Raw genomic sequence first — 21,258 nt, 5'->3', positions numbered from 1 at the left:
TTTAAAAAATGTCATATTACTTGTTTTTGCTTCCAAATCAATGCATTCTCTTGGCAAAAAGGGTTGGGAATACCTCAATTTTCCAACCCCAAAACACAAAGGTAAATTGATTACTGATATAGGTCATTTATTTTCATGCTGGTTAGTTCCACAGATAGAAATGTTATATGTGCTTTGCAGTTTAAGTACCCATTAATTTCTGTGATTCGAATCCAATGTTTGAATTATAAAGTTTTACAGATGTCATGCATAACCCTAATTTGAATTTATGTATGGGACAGGAATATGTTTGAGCCCTATAAAGCATGCAAAAGTTTGATTAAACTCTGACCATTTACTAATTTTGTGATTGTTTCTTTTCTTTTTTTACAAATTTTTGGACCAGACATCGACAAATTTCAGGAGTACACTCTTACTGTGACACCTTACAATGAAGTTGGTGATGGAAGCCGTGTCATTTCGAGAGACATAAATGATGACACAAGAGGTGAGTTTAGTTTCATTTGTCATAACTGAAAGTAATATGTTTCTTAAATATGAATGCGTAATCCAATAGGGAACCGGAAGAATTATGCTTGTGTGTTGTCTGCCTGCAGTCATACATGGATTTTCTTGGTACAGTAGTCTCTGCATAATCAGGGGTCCTACAACCTAACTGGGTACTCTGCTTCGCCCATTCCTTGCGGGAACCTGGTATACCAGGGCCCTGTTTCATAAAGATGTTCATAAAGTTAGGCATTACTTTACCAACGACTTAAATATGACAAGCCAAGTGGGTTTCCTAATCATTGTTAATTTCAGTAGCTAAACTTGAAATTTGCAGACACTTATGATTACTTTTACATTTTAATACACATTTTTAGTTGAAGGTGTATTCTTGACCTAGTGTAGATGAAATATTGACCTACATTGTACGGTTGTACTTTGTTAAAACAAGGGGGAAAAAATGAGCACCCATATTGACACTTCATACTCCAGTCATTTGTAAAGTCATGCGTAACTTTACGAACAGCTTTATGAAACAGGGCCCAGGGTTCCCATAATGTAGAACAGAGTATCTACATTTATGTCATAAATTTATGTTCATTTTGTTATACTGACCAGAAAATAAATGATTGAAAGATTTGAGTTTCTTCTATCAATATATGTTCTTTTTCTACATCAAAACTGCATGTATTTTTGTCTGATTTACCTTTTTTCTAATGTGGTAGTGAACTTATTTGTAGTAGTAGTGCACCTGCTTTCACACAGGTGGATTACCTACCTATTGGTTCCTTGTCCACAGGCAAAATCAGTCTCATTTTGCATCATTGAAGGCTCGCTGAGACTATCGGGAGGAACGGGTTAACCCTAACCAGGTCGGGCTTTTTGGGGTGTTCTGTGGCCAGGGGAGGGTGGATTCAACCCCCCCCCCCCCCCCCCCCCCAGCCATCAATCATGCAATTGCCATGAAAATTGGCACATGCATTACCTGTGGCGTAATCTACCAAACTATACAAAAGAAATGGAAATTCCCCCCCCCCCCCCCCCAGCCCTTTTAGGGTTAATTGACACACAAGCTTTATAAACAGTTCCAGTATGTGGTATATTAACTGAATAATTGGGTAGGCATTTTGGTTTTAATGATGATTAGAAATATTCCAGATAAACCTCATCTATTCTCATAGATTCCTGCAGAAAGATTTTAAAATTGGGGAGGAATGTTCTGAAAAGCTGTGAGCTGAGGTTTACATTTGAACGTGTTCAAATATGGAGTGTATGATTGATTTGCTATACCCTACAAGTAGATGCATTTATGCATGCCCTGTATAAACCCTATACCAGCATATCACACTCACACACACACACACACACACACACACACACACACACAACACACACACAAAACACACAGAGGCATGCTACTTACTACACATGTCTAGCCAGCTCCATTTAGACTCAAAACCTTTCTTCAGACTGTTTGTGGTGAAATGAAATTATGGTGCCCTTTTAAAGATAGTTTGGAAAAGGACCGATTCAAAGAATACACTTCTGAGTGTTCTGAGCGTTCTGAGCTGAGTGCTAATTCGTGCTTCCAAAAGTTAGCAGCTCTGAGCATGTAAATGGAAAGCCAAGATGGTAATGATCACTAGCACTTGTACCCTGGATAGTAGCAAACAAATGTGACCATTTTTATTTTCTCCTTTGTTTATTCCTGTTTCCACAGTGCCAAGTGAACCTGAGGTAGTGACAACCACCTTTGTCAATGCAACAGCATTAACTGTAGCATGGGAGGAGCCAGCTGCTATCTCTGGCTATATCACAAGATATGACCTACAGTGGAAAGAGAAAGATGCAATTTCGGATTGGTAAGATTAATTTAATCTGCCAGTAGTTTTAGCTCACCTGAGCCAAAGGCTCAAATAGGCCATTTTTGTCGAGCCCACCGGAGGTGAGGGGAGACTAAGGGATCGCCTGCGGCGTCTGTCCGTCCGTCCTTCCGTCCGTCCGTCGTCCGTCTGTCGTCTGTCCGTAACGCTTCAAAAACTTCAATAACTCTTTACTCTGGGCTTCAATTGCTATTAAACTTTGAGGGAAGAGGGGTCATACAAAGTTTCACATTTTATCATATGTGAAGGTCACCTCAAGGTCAGAGCTCACAGGCAGGGGTCAATGAACTTTAGGGCCCAATGTTAAGTTTTTATGTCGTGTTTCTATTATGGGTCATAACTTTTGATCCATAACTCCATTTGTGACCAAACTTGGATGGTAGATGTCCCTTGGGGAGTGGATGGTCACCACAAGGTCAGAGGTCACAGACAGGGGTCAACGAACTTTTAGAGCCCAATGTTAAGTTTTTATGGCGCGTTTCTATTATGGGTCATAACTTTTGATCCATAACTCCATTTGTGACTAAACTTGGATGGTAGATGTCCCTTGGGGATTGAATGGTCACCACAAGGTCAATGGTCACAAGCATGGGTCAACAAACTTTTAGAGCCCAATGTTAAGTTTTTATGGCGCATTTCTATTATGGGTCATAACTTTTGATCCATAACTCCATTTGTGACTAAACTTGGATGGTAGGTGTCCCTTGGGGAGTGGATGGTCACCACAAGGTCAATGGTCACAAGCATGGGTCAACAAACTTTTAGAGCCCAATGTTAAGTTTTTAAGGCCCGTTTCTATTATGGGTCATAACTTTTGATCCATAGGTCCGTTTGATACCAAACTTGGATGATAGATGTCCCTTGGGGAGTGGATGGTCACCACAAGGGCAAAGGTCACAGGCAGGGGTCAACGAACTTTAAGGGCCCAATGTTAAGTTTTTATGGCACGTTTCTTTTTTTGCCATAAATTTTTACTCTTTTATATCTCTTTTTATCTGTTATATCTCTTTGTATCTGTTATATCTCTTTTTTATCTGTTATATCCCATTCGCGTACAATTTCTTGTACGCGAATGGGCGAGACACATTATGGCACTTGCCTTGTTCACATTTTCTTTTTCTTCTTGAGTATGCATGTTCAGATTTTCATAAAACTTGGCAGGGATTATCACTAGAATGATACAATGTGTACCAAAGATATGTGTCCAAATGGGCTCTTTTCCCCTCTTGGTGGCTTCAAGGGGCACAATGCCTTTGGAGTGGGAAAAGGGGGGGGGGGGGGGGTGGGTAGCAAAGCCTCCAAAGCATGTGATCAGATTTTCACCCAACTTAACTAGTGTTATTGCTTGAGTATAGAATATACATACAGATTTGCACAGATGGGCACAGTACCCCACTTGGGGGGCCCCCAGGGCACAATGCTCAAGGGGGGGACAAATCCTCCAATCTTATAAAGGGATTCTTAAGTCATAAGCTAAGCTAGTGAGATGAGTATTAGTAAACAGGTAACTGCAGTTTCAAGTCTGTTCATGGTAGTTCCAGGGGTGATAGGAGGGGGACCAAATATAGGCCTAATTTTCATATTTTCTTCATCCTCATGAAATATATGGTGAAATTTGTCACCAATTTTGTCAGGCATTATTACTAGCTGCATGACAAAAATATATGTAATACCAGGACCCTACAACCTCAAAATTGAGAGAATCTTCAACAAAAAAGACAAAATTCTCCTGATAAAGACAATAGGTCATTTATGGTATATCGAGATTTTAGGCGAAGACCCAATTTGGGTCAGTTTGCAGGGTTCTCGCCAGGAATTTCTTCACGCTTGTCGGCACTTATACGCGCCTTTCTAGGGGTGGGAAGCGCGGAAGCCTTCGCTAATGCTCAATACAACACAGATAAATCACTGCTAAAATGCCACTAGATGTGACATTTTCACGGAGATGTAATGAGCGTTGTGAGGGGCATATTCTCACAGAAACAATGCAGAAACTCCATACCTTTTGTTGGCAGCAGTTCCCAAATAATAAATGAAAGAGAAGTAGGTGCCAATGGTGAAGGTTCCGTTTTCTTTTAGGCCTTTCCTGTTTCACTGTTGCAATATAATTAGCCGTCTCTGCATCGCAACAACGCGCGCTGTGTACTAACTACTAGTAGTGTTTTTGCTTTCTCGCCGTCTGCTCGACCACGTGGTAGGCCTACTGCATGCAGATGCGCGAGAAGGGAGAACTTTCAGGACATCGTTGCACTTTCCTTTCTGGGTATACTGCGGTAGTTTGGCCGTGATATCAAAGAGATATCATATAAAAATGTACCTCCCTGATTACACGAGTGATGGTCGTTATTCCGAAGGTTTGTTTAATCATAAAGTGAAACGATTCATTACTGAGTACTTCAAAGGTTTGTTAATCAAAAAGAACAACAACACCAAAGGTTGATCGGTACTACAGATGAATGTTCAAAATAAACAAAAGTGATTTCGTTTGGAAATTAACACACATTTTTTTTCTTCGTTATTTTCCGATCAACGAACCTTCAGAAAAGAATCTAGTATTATCTATCATCGTTATTGTTTAGGAATAACAAACCTTCAGAGTAAGAAAACTGTAACCGTTTTGGAGCCGTTGCTTTATTCCGAAATTATACTGGCAGAACGTTTGAAATAACAAAACTGATTTCGTTTGGATATAAACGAGCATTTCTTCTTTATCATTTTTCGATTAACGATCATTTCAGAATTAAGAATGTAGAGTATTATTTTATCATTATTCTTTCGGAGTAACAAACCCTCAGAGTACGAAAACTGTAACCGTTTTGGGGCCTTCGTTTTATTCCGAAATTATACTGGCAGAACGTTCGAAATAACAAAACTGATTTCGTTTGGAAATAAACAAACATTTCTTCTTTATCATTTTCCGATTAGCGGTCGTTCAGAATAAAGAATCTATAGTATTTTATCATCATTATTCTTTCGGATTAACGAACCTTCAGAGTAAAAGAAAACTGTAACCATTTTGGGGCCGTCGTTTTATTCCGAAATTTTACTGGCAGAACGTGTGAAATAACAAAACTGATTTAGTTGTGAAATTAATGGACATTTTTTCTTTATCATTTTTGGATTAACGAACCTTCAGAATAAAGAATCTAGCATTATTTTATCATTATAATTTCTGTCGGAGTAATGAACCCTCAGAGTAAGAAAACTGAAACTGTTTTGGGGCAGTCGTTTTATTCCGAACTTTCACTGGCAGAACGTTCGAAATGACACACTGATTTCGTTTTGAAATTTACGGACATTTTTCTTTATTTATTTTTCGGTTAACGAACCTTCAGAATGAATAATCTAGTATTATTTTATCATTATTATTTCTGTCGGAGTAACAAACCCTCAGAGTACAAAAACTATCTGTTTTGTGCCGTCGTTTTATTCCGAAATTACACTGGCAGAACGTTCAAAATGACAACTGATTTCGTTTTGAAATTTACCGACATTTTTTCTTTACTATTTTTCGGTTAACGGACCTTCAGAATATAGAATCTAGTTCTATTTCATTATTATTTTTTTCGGAGTAACGAACCCTCAGAGTAAGAAAACTGTAACTGTTTTATTCCGAAATTTCACTGGCAGAACGTACGAAATAACAAAACTGATTTCGTTTGGAAATTAACTGACATTGTTTCTTTATCATTTTCCGATTAACGAACCTTCAGAATAATAAAGAATGTAGTATTATTTTGTCATTATTTCGGAACAAACCCTCAGAGTAACACCGTTTTGGGCAATCGCTTTATTCCGAAATTTCACTGGCAGTGAACTGAACACTGGCTAACCAAACTGCCTTGTGTGAATGTGAAAAACATTAGTAACTTTCACTAAATCAAGAACTGATCTGGAAGGAGAACAATTCATGTGTCAATGAAAATCAAAACTGCGTCACAAATATGATATGTATGCCTAGGCCGTCATTGCTAAAGAGAATAACATTTCGCTCTCTCCCGTAAAAAAAAAAGAAGAAGAAAATGCTCGACAGTTAAGCGCATGAAATGTCAAAATAATATTTTTTACATTACGTGAACAACCAAACATTCTTTATTTCAAATTATTATAAATAGATGAAGAATCTTTCGTTGTTCATGTCAAAACGTGGGCCTCTGCGTGCAGTATCCATTATTAATTTTACGCGGGGAAAAGCGTAGCTCCTTGAAGCAAGAGCATGATTTTAAAAAAATGAATAAACGCGCACACACACAAAAAAAAAAAATTCCCTAATTTGCATTAATATAATACATTAATATCTTGTGTTCATGAATCCCAAATGGATCTATTTTCACACATTTGCAGTGATTGGGACAGAGAAGGGATGGAAGTACGAAATGGAAAGGAGAGCAAACTTCATATCGGTGATGGAGAACAAATATTTCAATAATGAACTAGAAACTCCGCCCATCTATGGATCATTATACCTAAATTAAACTATTTATTCCTTACATTATCAAAATTTCCGAGAAAATTGAATTCAAGTCCATTCATAACTTTTTTGAGTTATCTAGCGGGAAAGAAAAAATGAACCTTGGTGGTGATATTAACTGATGCTAGTGTAGAGAAAAGCAAAGACGGCTTGCTCAAAAGATGCTTCCTTCTTTCAGTTTATTTTCTCCCCTGTCATTCCTATCGTTCTCCTCCCATGAACCCCTGCCATGCATGGATGATGAACAAAACAAAATGTTAGTGACGCTGCGATAAAAAAACAGAAAGAAACATGTGCTCGAAGCAAATTATCTACACTTTTCAAGTTGAACAAATCAATGTTCGTAATGAAGAATAACAAAAAAACACGACCACAGGCAGTGGGGAAACTTGATATCATGGCTTGTGGAAATTTCCACGAAAGCCAGGTGTCAGATAAAGGAATGCCGCGCCTGCTCCCACCTTACTTCAGCGGTCGTAAACAGCGTGTAAATAGCATGTAAACCAGCTGAGAACAGCGATGAATGATAAGTCATTTATTTTCTGCCCATGCAGGCTCCCTAACCCTGTTAACAAACCAGGCCAGAAGCACGTGGAGCATTACGTACGTTGAACTTGAAAGACCATCATGACAGAATTACTAATTTCGGCCAGGAGAAGGAAAATGGAATATTCACGAATGACGTTTACGAATCCATGGAAAGTGAAAAGGCTCAAGTGGAACGCATGGCTTTTTAAATAAAGAATAACCCACTGAATCTACAAAAAAAAAAAAAAAAATTGCATTTGCTTACTCCATCGCACGTTTTTTTTTGTGTGTGTGTGTTTTTTAACGAAAGATGGAGGTAATTTTCTCTCTGCGGCATTGCTTTGAACGCATCTAATTTTGCGTCATTGCCGATGGCCAGCTTCCTAAAGAATTGATACGAATCCTTTCAAATATACGAAACAAAGTAATTTAAAAAACATTCTGGATCCTGGCGATGAATTCCGGTGGTATTATAAATCCTGCTCACTACCAAAATTTAATCATCTGTTCCTTGCGCCATTTTACCAACAAACTGTTCCTGATAATTTCATCCTAATCTGTTCCCAAATTTTGACTTATTTTGCGAATAGAGAGACAGACAGGCAGACAAACGAACAAACAAACCAAAGCAGCAAAAAAATACAACCTTTGGCGGAGGGGGGTACTGGGCTGTATGCATTTCATATCGTTTGTTTTTGCGTAACCCGACAACAAGCGTGACAACAAGCGAGCACGTGTCAGCCTTCCTCAGCCTCCCTCGGCCTCCGACCCTCTCTTTCCGTCCTCTCTCTCCCTCTCACAATACCGTCATGTACAGTATACACACACAGGCCGCTGTCTGTGGCTAGGTGCAACTTCACACAAATTGCTGTGTGTGTGGATCCCGAATCAGAGCGCATGTGAGTGAGCAAGTGTGTGATGTGCTACATGGTGTGCAGCTAGCTAGTAGCTATGTTGAGCCGCCTTGTGATCGGTGTGGTGACTGTGTGAATAACTTTTTGCGCTGCTCCTTTCAACATCTAGAATCTTTTCTAGCCAGATATTCAAGAGTAAAAAAGGCGAGAAATTGGTCCGAACTGAACTCATCAAGCAAGTTCACGTATGGTATTACCCTTGTCGGCAAGTTTTACCCTTGTCGGCAATTGTTTCTTCAAACCGCACGCTTGTCGGTGCCGACAAGGGTGATATACGCTGGCGAGATCCCTGGTTTGTACATACTGTTTTTTGTTTTTGATTTGGGGGTGGGGGGTTAGAAACTGCATAATCAAATTTTTTAAATAGACCCTCAAAGCTACCCCCCCCCCTTTCCTATGTTCTCAGTAGTAGTCTGCAAAAATGTATGGAAGGTGAACGTGCAATACTCACGTAAGCATGAGACCCTGGGTTTCTAGTTAAGGAAACTCTTCATGTCCAGTTGAATCTTATCTTCTTCTTTTTTAGTCAAGACAGGATGTCAAGAAAACACAACTTAAACTATTACCAAAAGCTGTATGTAAGATGTGAAAATGCCTTAGAGATACAAATAATGTCTGTATAAGCTCTGATGAGGTTTAAACCACGCTCAGGCAGGAAATATTCTTTGGGACAGGAGATATAAAGCTACACAAATATAGTTCCCTACTTCACTTCACTTTACTTATATAGTATTTTGTGTGTGTGTGTGCAAAAGCAAACAAAAGCTAATTCAGATGGCTCTGCCTAAAAGAGTTCCAAATTGGGCTCATCAAATGGTTTGCTGCTGCTCAGAAAAAAAAAAAAAAAGATCATCTTGACTGCAAGGCTAATAAAGAAAAAGAAAAAGAAAACAAATGTTTTTTTTTTTTTTTTTAAAGTATCATGAAGCAGAAGAAGCACACCTGAGTCTGCTCCCTGAGCAACAATGAACCTCGTTATTATCATGATTGCCACTCTAATACCAGTTACAGGGTGGATCCAGGAATTCCGAAAAGGGGAATTCCAAAAATATTTCTGGTGCCACTTCCAGGTTTCAGCGGCTGACAAGCAAATTTAAAAAAAAAAAGGCTTTAACGCAATGTTTTCCTCCCACTACAATTGGCTGACAAAGATGGAATCTTCAAAAATTAATGGGGGGTGCCTGCACTCCCTTTCATTTTTTTTTTCCTATTTCATTCCTGATTACAGTGTTATATCAGACCTTGCTCACAGAGCAGCTGCCAGTAGGGAGCAGACTCAGAATATTTACCAACGATGGTGATTTTGTCTGCTTTCTGTCTTGTTTTGACCACAAGTGTTTAAAAGGGGGAACATTCATTTTTTGTTCATTTGGACTCTTTTGTTCATATAAACACACATTGTATGTAACAAAATTAGATAACTAAACATGGCACAGATTTCCTCATGGTAGAGAATACATGCCAGTCAGTCTTATTGACTGTATGTCCTTCTGTTTTCTAGTAGCCCATCAACTCAATTTCTGTGGGCAACTGTCATTAACATGTTTCCTCAACTGTAATAGATATGACACACTGTGATTTCACACATCACAACTTGACTCTGCTGTTTCTTTACCCAAAGTTATTAGAAAAGGTGTTGGCCTTTTGAAGCTGTGGTCATTATGAAATCCATGTGTACAAAAAAACGTGAATTCAAAACTTGCATCCCCACTTCAAGTTAAATGCTATACCTTAAAGGGACTGTACAGTACTGGTTGAGGTGAGGGATTCATGTTTTGAACATTTCTAAGTGAGATAATGAGAAACTTCTTATAAAATATGAAAGAGCATGTAATTTTAAGAAGGATTCGACGTTTATTTGATGAAAAATGGTTTCCAAATGGCTGAGATAATAAAAGTGATAATAGTAGAAGGCGACAGGCCACAACTTTATTAGTATCTCTTTGTTTCACCTTGTTTTTGGATATCTCAGCCATTTCAAAACCGATTTTCATCAAATAAACTTTTGATACCCCTTAGAATTGCATGCTCTTTGACATCTCATAGAGTGGTTTCTGAATATCTCGCAAAACGTTAAAAGCTAAATCCTCGCCTCGACCAGAACTGTACACTCCCTTTAAGCTGAGGTTGATGTCAAGCTCCTTTCAGGTTTTTTGTTTATTTTTTATTGTTACTATCTGTGTAGTGCAGCAACTGTTTATTTCTCTTAAAAGCATTATGTGTACCCATTTTGAGTTCTCAGCATTAAAGATTAAAATTGTGTGTTCATTGTGGAAAGATAAGGCTTAATTTCAGGGGGTTTGCATGTCTTTTATTCATTCAGGGATGGAGCTACACAGACTGATGTGAACAATCGCATGTTTACAATTGGGGGTCTGAATCAAGCAACAGAATACCACATTAGAGTTTCCACTGTCAACAAGAAGGGTGACAGTGACTGGAGAAGTGTATTTGCCACAACAAGTGAAGCAGGTAAGGACAGCCTTATTTTGTTTCTTCATATGCCATGAAATTGAATGCTACCAAATTCTACATGAAAGGCATACACATTGGGAGCAATGAAAGAGTGGTTCAGCATACCACTTGCGATTCAACTGCTGTAAATGCCGAATGGGATTTCACTGGGGACCAGCCCACAGGCTGCAATTTTTTTTTTTTCCACACATGTTAACACAATCACAAACTAGAGTGCATGCCATCAGTTTCCATATCTTGATTGAATGCTGAATGAGATTTCACTGCAGACCAGCCCAGCAGGCTGCAATGTGTTGTTGTTGTTTTTTTCCACACATGTTAACACAATCACAAACTAGAGTGCATGCAATCAGTTAGCTTCAAATAACCTCCTTGGTGCAATCCATTTTATCAAAGATGCAGTGCTATGTATAGTCTGCCTACCACCACAGTAGATTTGATTCTCTTTATTAGAGACTCCTCTCCTCACCTTCTACCTTCTCCTGATCCTCTGCTGTCTTTGTTTAAAGTACAAACACCCTTTTGAGAGTGTTGTGTGTTCTTTTTAACGTCATTACGTCATTTCCTGCAATTGAGAGGTGAGTTTTTGTTTATGTGTTGCATGATTTGTGTGACGATGTGCATGTGGAAAGTATTCAAACTATGTTTCCCATGCTGGTGTTCACTGCGGCATACATTTTGTTTCTTTTCACTCATTTCTTATACCTTTTTTGGTGTGATTTCTTTTTCTTTTCTTTTTTTTTTGGGGGGGGGGGGGGCCTCCCAGGCCCCCCCTCCAGATCTCGACCGTCGACCCCGTGATCGCGACGAAAATTGGCACACACATTGCCTATGATGTAATCTAAAGTACCACGAAGTGAAATTGTAAAAAAATTATCATTTATGCTAAATTATGCTAATTTATGCGTAATGATGCATGAAATCAGACAATGTGGTGTAAATCACAAAGTAAAGCTCAAAATGGGCACATTTCTTGTGTAAATATTCTTTTTGGTGTCCTGAGCAAATATAAGAGAAAAAAATTGTGTCATCAGAAAAAATTTCTTAAGTATTTTATTGTTTTTTGAATTTCTTACGTATTTCCTTGTTTTTTCGACTTTGTTTTTCATTGTTTTTTTTATGAAACTTGTCCGCGACATTGTTCCAAACAAGAAAATATGTTATTAATTGATTTTAATCTATAAAACCCCAAAATAATCAGGCTTTTATGAAATTTGCCTGTAAGCACAGTTTGCACTGAAATTGTTCACAAATTCAGGTTTTTGAGCAATTTTGGGTCTGACATGCACGTACATATTTGTGAGCAACTTCGGAACCGCGCGCCCGGGCATCGCAAATTTGGTGTCAAAAGATGCGGGAGACTCAAAAGAAAAAAGTTATGAAACGTCGCGGCGATAGCTTTTCGCGTTAGCGATACATAGCGTGGAACGTCGAGGGGGGGCCTCGGAGCCCCCCCAGCCTAGTTAGGGTTAAAGTGCCCTGTATATCTTTTCATATCAGTAATTTGTCAGTTTGCTGCAGTATTTTGAAGGAAGTTTTGTCTCTAGTCCTATTGCTGCGTGCCATCACTTGTAGCAACATGTTTGTCTTGCAGCAACTGGAGTGTCAGTACTTTGTAATTTGTTTGCGTTGGTGTTTATCTCAAATGATGATGATGGTTGTGTTTCTGAATGTTAGGCAAAGGACCAGCATTCGTCCAAAAGATTTGATTAGCGTTGGTAATCACGGATACTGGTGTAAAAGGCAGCTTGACTGATCTGAGTAGACATTTCCTTTCAATTTCCCTTCTCCCCTCTCACTCTTCTTTCCTCTCCCATGAATGATAAACACACACGCACACACACACACACATGCAAGTTTATTACAACAGATGGACAAATTGCCCTACATTGACATAAAAGTTTCATTAAAAAAAAGAAAAACTTTCCCAAAAAAAAGTGTCATACAGGAACCACTGCAACAAACAAGAACCACATGCAAGACCACATGAGTCTTGCACCGACTTATGTATCATTCATTATAGGATTTGCGTGAACATCTGTGGAAAAAGAATACGATGCCAGAAGGCCTGGCATTGCAATAACCATGTGGCCGCAGGAACTAGGATCTAGGAGTTGAAGACAGTTGAGTGGTGCAGTAGAACATCAATGGACGAATTCAGTGTAACCAATGCATGGATGTTGACATTGAATGGCAGAAAATAAGCAAAAGAAGACCAAGAAATAGACGATGTACATGTATAAGACTATATACATTGTACAGTATCCAGTACCCGCCATTTTGGGTGAATGTGAAATTCATACCATTAGCACATCTACTTGCAAATGTTTGTGAAAGATTATTCAAAAGAATTTTTTTCATTGTGGTTAATAGAGTTTTTTTGACAAAATGGACTACAGTTGTAGGTTTATAGTCAAAACAGCATATGGTTTCTCCGCCAAGTGTGGCAAAGAGCCAGCTTACACTCTACCTATGTCGGGCCCGGCAATGCCAACTGGCAAAGCTAGTGTGGCCCCTCTCAAAGTGGCTCAGAAATCCAGTGTGGCCCCATTCAAAGCAGTTTTAAAGTGGGGCAGCATGATGAAGAAGGCCACTCTGATATCTACCACTATCAGCAGTAAAGCTGCAAAAACAAGCAACTCATAATTTTAGTGATGTCAGTGCGAGACTGGGGAACCAAGAAAATGTACTTCAGACAGTCATAGATCATAGCCACCAAGAAGGTTATACATGTACTTCACTCAAAATTCAGCCAACCATACCACCACACAGACATGTACGTATGAACACCAACCTGACTTAAAGCAATATGCTGGATGCGACATACCTATCTTTTGCTTTTCTTCCACAGAACCTGATGGTTCCCCTCGATCAGTGACAGTGGAAAGCATTGGAGATTCCCCAACAAAGCTGAAGATCAGCTGGCGTTCCCCGCATGTGGACTACCAAAATGGCCGCATAAGCCATTACACCATCTCCTACTGCAAGACTGATGTATTCGAGGGCAACTGTCAATGTCTGAGTAAGAACTATCATTATGCTCAGTGCTAATGTCACTTAGAAGGAAGGAAATTAGTAAATGATTAGGATGAAGATATGACAGAATAAAAGAATACTGAAATTGGGTTTAAAACTTCCAGTTTCCATTGAAAGCTTCAGGTGAGAAAGTCCATTAGTAAAGTAGTTATGTATGGTGGATAAGAATTGTATGCAAGGTGTATAATGTATGTCCTGTGTGGAAAGAGGGTTAAAAATGAACCCTCTACCGTAGTACATTGTAGGCAAGATGAATATTGTAAAACATGATATGTGACCATGCATCACAAAACGAACATAAAAAAAAAGTCACACCCCTTGATTTGATGTGAGCACTCAAAAAAGGTGAAATGGGTCAACCGAGTCATTATTGAGTTTTTCATATTTTGAAAGAGCTATCCTTCTACATTTTTCTGTAGTTTGGGATCATAACATTGATGGGAAAGTTTTTTTTTTTCAGCAGTTTTTCTACAACAGATTCTGAAAGAGCAGACTCTAAGCATCAAAATGATGTATAACTCAATTCAAATGCTTTAATATGGACTCCCCTAACCTACCTAAATGCTGGAAAGAAAGCACACACTCAGGAAAAGTGTGAACTGAGAAAAGAGGCTCTGAAGTACAGGGTTTATTCAAGCGCTTAATCTTTCACCAAGCCGCGCTAGCTGTGTGATGAAAGGGACAAAACACAACATGTCAACCAACAAAGCAACAACAATGGAGGGATTATCAGATTAAGCTGACATTGTACATGTTCTGTTAACATGTTCTGTCAATGATTAATGCCAACTTTCAAAGCAGTAGCATTATCCTTTCAAAAGTTATTAGACTTGAAAGTGAAGAGTGTACAAAGGATTTCAAGAAATGAAAAGGGACCTCTAATACATACCTGATCATTCTACTATTCCCCAAAAAGGGGTTGTAGAAAAACTGCAAAAAACAGACTTTCCCGTTCGTATTACAATCCCAAACTAAAGAAAAGTGTAGAAGAAAGAGAGCTCGTTCAGAAAATATGAAAAACTCAAGATTGCCTTAGTTGACCCATTTCACCTGTTTTGAGTCCTCACGTTAAAATCATGGGGTGCGACATTTTGTTTGTTTTGTGATTCATGGTCATATATTTGTATGGATAGGCATTCAAAAATTAGAGAATCATTCTGAAATTATTCTGTAAAACCAGAAACATTCTGAGTAAGAACATTAGTGAGTAAATTTTTTTTATAGTTTGTATATGCCAGATCCAGGGGTGGCCCACTTGGGCTGGTATTAAATTGAGGTCAGTTTTAACATTTTAGTCTTCCCTTCAAAAACATACAGTCAAATTTTCTGCAAACTTGACAGGTATTATCACCAGTGTAATAGAATACACAAATGGACACCATGTCCTTGGAGACCTTCAAAGCCCCCTTTAGTTCTTCTTAGCTATTTAAAAGTCCTTCAAGAATACATTGAGGGTGAACTTGCAATATTCAGTTGAGTGCTAGATCTACTGAGTCTCATGCTTGTGTATCCTTAAATCTTAATAGTCCATGGGCCAGGCCAGATATTGGTACCACCTGAGGTGGCAAAACCTTTTTGGTGTCATTTTGTTTTTCGGGCATAGATATGCTTACAAGCTATGATAGCATTTCCAAATGAGTAGTTTAGTCATAATAAATGAATTTTTAACCAATTTGGTCTCGTTGTTATATCCCTATACTTCTGAATCGAGACTAACCGCTATACATAAGAAGAGCACTGTCTTCTGTATGTTCACAGGTGTTCTGTTGTAAACGCGGTGCGCTTAGTTTTTATTCAAGGCAGCGAAGGGAATATCCAAAGGTTATGATGTCCACAGCGCTTAGTCTTTATTCAAGACGGCGAAGGGAATATCCAAAGCTTATGATACAGTGTATATCCCTTTATCTAAAAACAACAACAACAAAAAAGAGTAATTCCTCGTGAATTTTTTCAATATTTTCGTATTTTTCAATTATTTATCATTTCCCGGTGAAAACGCTACGGTGAAAACGCTAATACCAGGCCAATGTCGCTTTATTTCCATCCAACAATGAAAGATAATGCAAAAACAATGTACCGGTACACTACAATACATTATAATAAATAATATTGTAAATGAACAGAGTGATTTTTGTTTAAAACTGATGTATTTGTTGAGAGGGTAGTATAAAAACAGTATAGATAATCCCTTTTGATAGGAACTTTAGATATGATAACGGTACATTGGTCTAGATAAAGACTAAGCGCACCGCGTGGCAGCTGTGGACATCATAACCCTTTGGATATTCCCTTCGCTGCCTTGAATAAAGACTAACCGCACCGCGTTTTCAACAGAACACCTGTGGACATACAGAAGACAGTGCTCTTCTTTGTATAGCGGTTAGTTTCGATTCAGAAGTGTAGGGATATAAAAACAAGACCAAAATTGGTTAAAAATTCATTTATTATGACTAAGCTACTCATTTGGAAATGCTATCATAGCTTGATAAGCATATCTATGTCCAACAAACAAAATGACACCAAAAATGGTTTTGCCACCTCAGGTGGTACCAATAACCCATTTTTCGGGTCTTGGCCCATGGACTATAAGGCACTCATCACCAGGACTGTTCACTCCATGTTAAATATTAATGGACAAATATTTCTACAGCAAAAAAAAAAAATAATAAAAAATACAGTAATAATAATAATTATATTGGTTAACTTCAAATAATCAGTTTTGTGTCCTATTTTTCATAAGACACCAGTGAGAAGACAATTCATGCTACAGAGGATGAGCAGTCTTCATATTTCCTGAGAGATTTGCAGCCATTTACTGAATACTGCATTCGCATATCAGCCTCAACAGCAGCTGGCCCTGGGCCATATTCTGATGTGTCTCGCGGGATGACGAGTCAAGGATGTAAGTATTTACAATGTATGCGTTACACATTTAGTTATGAACATTTCTCATACTCTTTATTACAGGTAATTCAGCAAGTATTTGATTGCATCCATTCCACTTAATTCAAGATTTAGGCTTGATTTTGTCTGATGGTATTATAATTTGATATTATCTAGACATCAGGTAAAACTATTCATCTGCTTTCTGGTAATGTGCTATTCCCTCCACATGCTGTGCCACCAAACTATATGCAACAAAAATGCAAAGCGTTCCCCAGACCTCATGGGTCCCACTGACATCAGTCCATATGCTAATGCATCCATTGGTTATCGTCTTTTAGAAGCTCCAGGATTTCTTCGTTTCCTGTGGTTTTTGGCAGCCTTCCAGTCAGATCTATTGTATCTACATTCAATACAACTGAGTGCTTGTCTCTCAAAGTATGCTAATATCTTACAGCGACACCCGAATCTGCGTGCAAAGAAACACAGAGAAACCAAAACCAAAACACTCACGGCACTCACTGCGCCGCTCCGTATCTGCCTTATCTGCCCTATACAGATGATTATTTATAGACAAACCTGTGCACATTGGGGGTGTGTGCCACCGGGCGCGCAGCGATGCTTGCGGTGAGTGACTGTTTTTGTTAATGCCTCCTCCGCGAAGTGTCGCTGGAGGCATTATGTTCTCGGGTTGTCCGTCCTTCGTCCGTCCGTCCGTAATGAATTTTGTGAACAGCGTAACTAAAAAACCATTTAAGGTATCCTAATGAGACTTGGTATGTATATGCATTAGTGGACGAAGTTGTGCCTATCAACTTTGGGGGCACATGCTCAAGGTCAAAGGTCAAAGGGTCAAGGTCAAATGCTCAAAATTTCACTATTTCCCCCATATCTCCATGCAGTGCCTGGAGGTTTTTTTCTGGAAACTTGGTGTATACATGTAATACTAAATAAAGATTCTCCAGAGAGAGTTTCAAGTCATGAGGTCAAAGGTCAGAGGTCAAGTGAAAATGTTAAATTTTCACTGTTTTCTCCATATCTTGGAAATGGTTCGAGCTATCTTCATGGAACTTAGTACATATGCATGTACTGACTAGCAGTGATTATCTAGGGAATGTGGGGGGTCATGAGTCAAAGGTCAAGGTAAACTCATAATTTCACTTTTTCCCTCATATTTAAATGCAATACTTGCCGTATTTTTCTTGAAACTTGATATATGCATGTATAACCCAATAGAGATTCTCTTGGAAGTTTCTCGCCCATAGGTCACGTGAAAGTGCTATATTTCATTTCTTGGTCCATATCTCGAAAGTGACTCAAGGTATCATCATGAAACTGAGTACATACATGTATACATTGTATCTACAGTATGCATGATTTACCTTTCAGTGATTCTCTTGGAAATTTTAGGGTCATAGGGTCAAAGTTCTAGGGTCAAAGGCCAAGTTAAAATGCAAAATTTTTTCTAGCTGGGGTTGTCGCTCTTTATTCCAGTTTTACCTGAACAGACACTCCAGTTTTCATCATCCCAAGCCCTAAAGAAGCCCTTGCACCTAATAAGGAGAGTAGACAATTGGCTTTTACACATGTAGACCAATTCTTTTATCTACAAAGTAAAAACCATCTATTGACTCTTGTTTCCTTCCTTCTGCTCTCCTCGCTCTGCTCCACTTGTTGGTGTGCCATACCATTGGTTGGCGTGTCGGTGGACATTGGGACATACAAACTATTTGCTGCATGTACATGTAGCTCAATTGGTGCGACACATACTAGGAATAGCACAGTTAACCCATTTGGGGCAGGCTGATTTTGCTACAACACGCATTTCCCATAGACACTTCCCCGAGTATACTTGGGATTCGTCTCTCGTCTTCAACGGGTTAAGGAAAATGGGCGGATGCTCTTTAACCTTTTTACCTCGTAGGCATGAGAATCAAAAGAATCAGGTATGTTGTTGGGTAAATAGTACTGATCATAATTGTTGCACTGTTGGCGATTATTTTGTGTCTGTAGAAGGTGACAACATCATTTGGTAAAACTGTTTAAGCCTTTGAACTGACTGCACCTCTCACAAATCATTCATTAAAACAGCTCGTAGTGAAATATATAGTTGAAGTGGAGTCAGATAAGTTTTTTCAATTTGCATTGATTTTTCATCTTGATAAGCTTGCATAAACGCCCAAGTCACATAACAATAAGCAAATCCAATTGCAAAAGTACAGCTGCAAATTACCACATAGCATTTGCCATATCAGTCAGGGAGACAACATATATATTTCTTTTTGACATTGTACAGTAGGTAAAATGTAAAAGATAAGTAAGATTATGAAAAAAAAAAATGTAGAAGAGAATGCTCCAGAAAGAAGATCATTCTTTCAATGATGTCAAATACTAGTAAGTAGTAAGTTTGAAGATACATCCTGGGGGCATTGCATGAAGCATTTTGTCTGATATTCTTTCAGACATACTGTTATAAGCTGTGGAAATCCTTGCATGTAATTGGCTGAGAGCAAACTTGTCCGACAAAGTTGTCGGTCAAAACGCTTCATGAAACGCTCCCCAGGTGTATGTTTCTAATTCACTTTGAAATTTCTCAAGTTACAGCAAGCCTGTAAAGTCTAAAGCATCTTCTTCTTTTTTTTTCCATTCAATTTTATATCCTGTGTAGCACCTTCTTCACCCACTGACCTCCGCAAGACCTTCTTCAATGCCAGCACCATTCATGTCACCTGGAAGCCGCCAACTGAGCTTAATGGAGTTCTCGGGTTGTACAGAGTGAGCTACAATGACCAAACAAAGGAAGTAGTAAATACCTCAGCAGTGCTTGATGTGAACGGCTTCACCAACTACAGCGTGGCAGTTCAGGCATGCAGCCATGGGTCACCTTCTGTTGCCTGTGGCCCATTCACCATGCCTGTTTATGTGCTGACAGATATTGGAGGTGTGTGTGAAATAATCTTTATTGAAGTTGTTGCTGCCACTGGCCAAGCTGAAAAAAACATTTACCAATACGTGCTGTATTTACCAGGTAATCGGGTAGACAGTACGAATAAACGGTTAGGAATTTTCCAGATTTTCCTGATCTAATTACATAGTTTCTGCAGAAAGCTATTAGAATTTGCGTGTATATATTAATTATGAAGAAACTGTGAGGTACTTTAAGGGGATGGCTAGTAACTGATCAGTGGGAATCAGTGGGAATGCTGGGGGATGATTGTTCCAATCCTTGTGGGATTCATTTAAGAGTACATTATATATATATATTGTTTTGTGAAAATTATTTGCTTCAGAATGGTCTCATATTCAAGTAATGTGCAGGTTAATGTTTCCAGGTTAGCATGCCTGTACAGTATGCCTGTATAGTGATGGGCCGTTCACGATTGCCCCGTCACTGTACAGGCATGCTAACCTGGAAACATTAAACTGCACATTACTTGAATATGAGACCATTCTGAAGCAAATCATTTTCACACAACAATAGATATATAATGTACTCTTAAATGAATCCCACAAGGATTGGAACAATCATCCCCCAGCATTCCCATTGATTCCCACTGATCAGTTACTAGCCATCCCCTTTAAAGAAGTTAGAGAGCTTAGTTTGCAGTTTTAACATGTTAAATTTGCAGTGTACAACCAATTCGCCGTGTCACTGGTAGATGCATTTATGCATGTTGTGTATGAACCCCTGCAAAGCACCACATACACAACCAACATACACACACACAGTGCCACACTTATCGAGAAAAATGAAGAATAAACTAACTTCATTGAGACTGTAACCTTTCTTCAGGCCGTTCATTGAAAACAAACTTACAGTCCGATTTACAAATTGCCCTACATCGACATAAATAAGCACTGAGTTGAGCAATGTTTTAGTAGTAGCCATGACAAAAGAAATCACAGGCATACATGCTCAAGCAGGATTCGACCTATGACCTCCTGATCTCAGGACATTCGTCTTAAATTCATGAATTTTAATAAATATACAGTGGGCATGAAACATACAGAGACACAGCAGAATTTGTTGCTGCTTTTGGCTGCATGTACATAAGGAATATAATTACAAATGGTAGATGTTTAGGTGTTTGCATGTGGCTTGATGAGGACTTGGAGCTGCATGCAGATTGTTTGCAAAATTATTTAATTTAATTATTTATTTTATGAGCTGTGGCTGTAAGTGACATACTGTGCCTGTATGTCTGATGGAGAAAGGTGAGGGACTAGTATGTGGTACATGTATCTGCAATGTGAATGAATATCAAAAGGCTTTCTGGTTAATAGGGTTCTCTGCTTAATCAAGTAAGGAATGCTTTTCCAGACATTGCCTGATTAAGGGGAGATATCCAAAGTAGAGTCTTGTTTTGTTGGGGAATTGTCTCTGTAAGGCATCTTTTGTAATTTTTTTAATGTAATGCAAAATGAAAATTACAAACAAGAATTGGCAGTTTAAAAATATGTAATTCCTTTGTATTCTAGGTCTCTTATCACAGTTCACATATTTAAACTGTTACTGGCTGAAAGGGAGAAAAGCAGTCAATTTCTTGCTGCATTCCTGCCAACAGTCGATTAAATCAGAACT

At 38.7% G+C, this 21,258-nt stretch overlaps 1 protein-coding gene across 2 annotated transcripts in view; it reads left to right on the top strand.

Moving 5' to 3' along the window:
* LOC139744182 (interleukin-6 receptor subunit beta-like) overlaps positions 1–21,258 on the top strand; it is a 131,603-nt gene that overhangs the window by 108,993 nt on the left and 1,352 nt on the right. For both annotated transcript variants that reach the window (XM_071654635.1, XM_071654634.1), the window contains 6 exons: positions 386–487; positions 2,207–2,348; positions 10,606–10,754; positions 13,609–13,779; positions 16,534–16,695; positions 19,345–19,617. In XM_071654635.1, coding sequence (XP_071510736.1) covers positions 386–487; positions 2,207–2,348; positions 10,606–10,754; positions 13,609–13,779; positions 16,534–16,695; positions 19,345–19,617 — 999 coding nt within the window. The remainder of the gene's footprint in view (positions 1–385; positions 488–2,206; positions 2,349–10,605; positions 10,755–13,608; positions 13,780–16,533; positions 16,696–19,344; positions 19,618–21,258) is intronic.

Source organism: Diadema antillarum, unplaced genomic scaffold (assembly GCF_040938485.1).
Source record: "Diadema antillarum isolate AM-2024a unplaced genomic scaffold, OU_Dant_1.0 seq00001145_RagTag, whole genome shotgun sequence".
Classification (NCBI taxonomy): domain Eukaryota; kingdom Metazoa; phylum Echinodermata; class Echinoidea; order Diadematoida; family Diadematidae; genus Diadema; species Diadema antillarum.
This window is presented reverse-complemented; position numbering and strand designations above follow the sequence as displayed.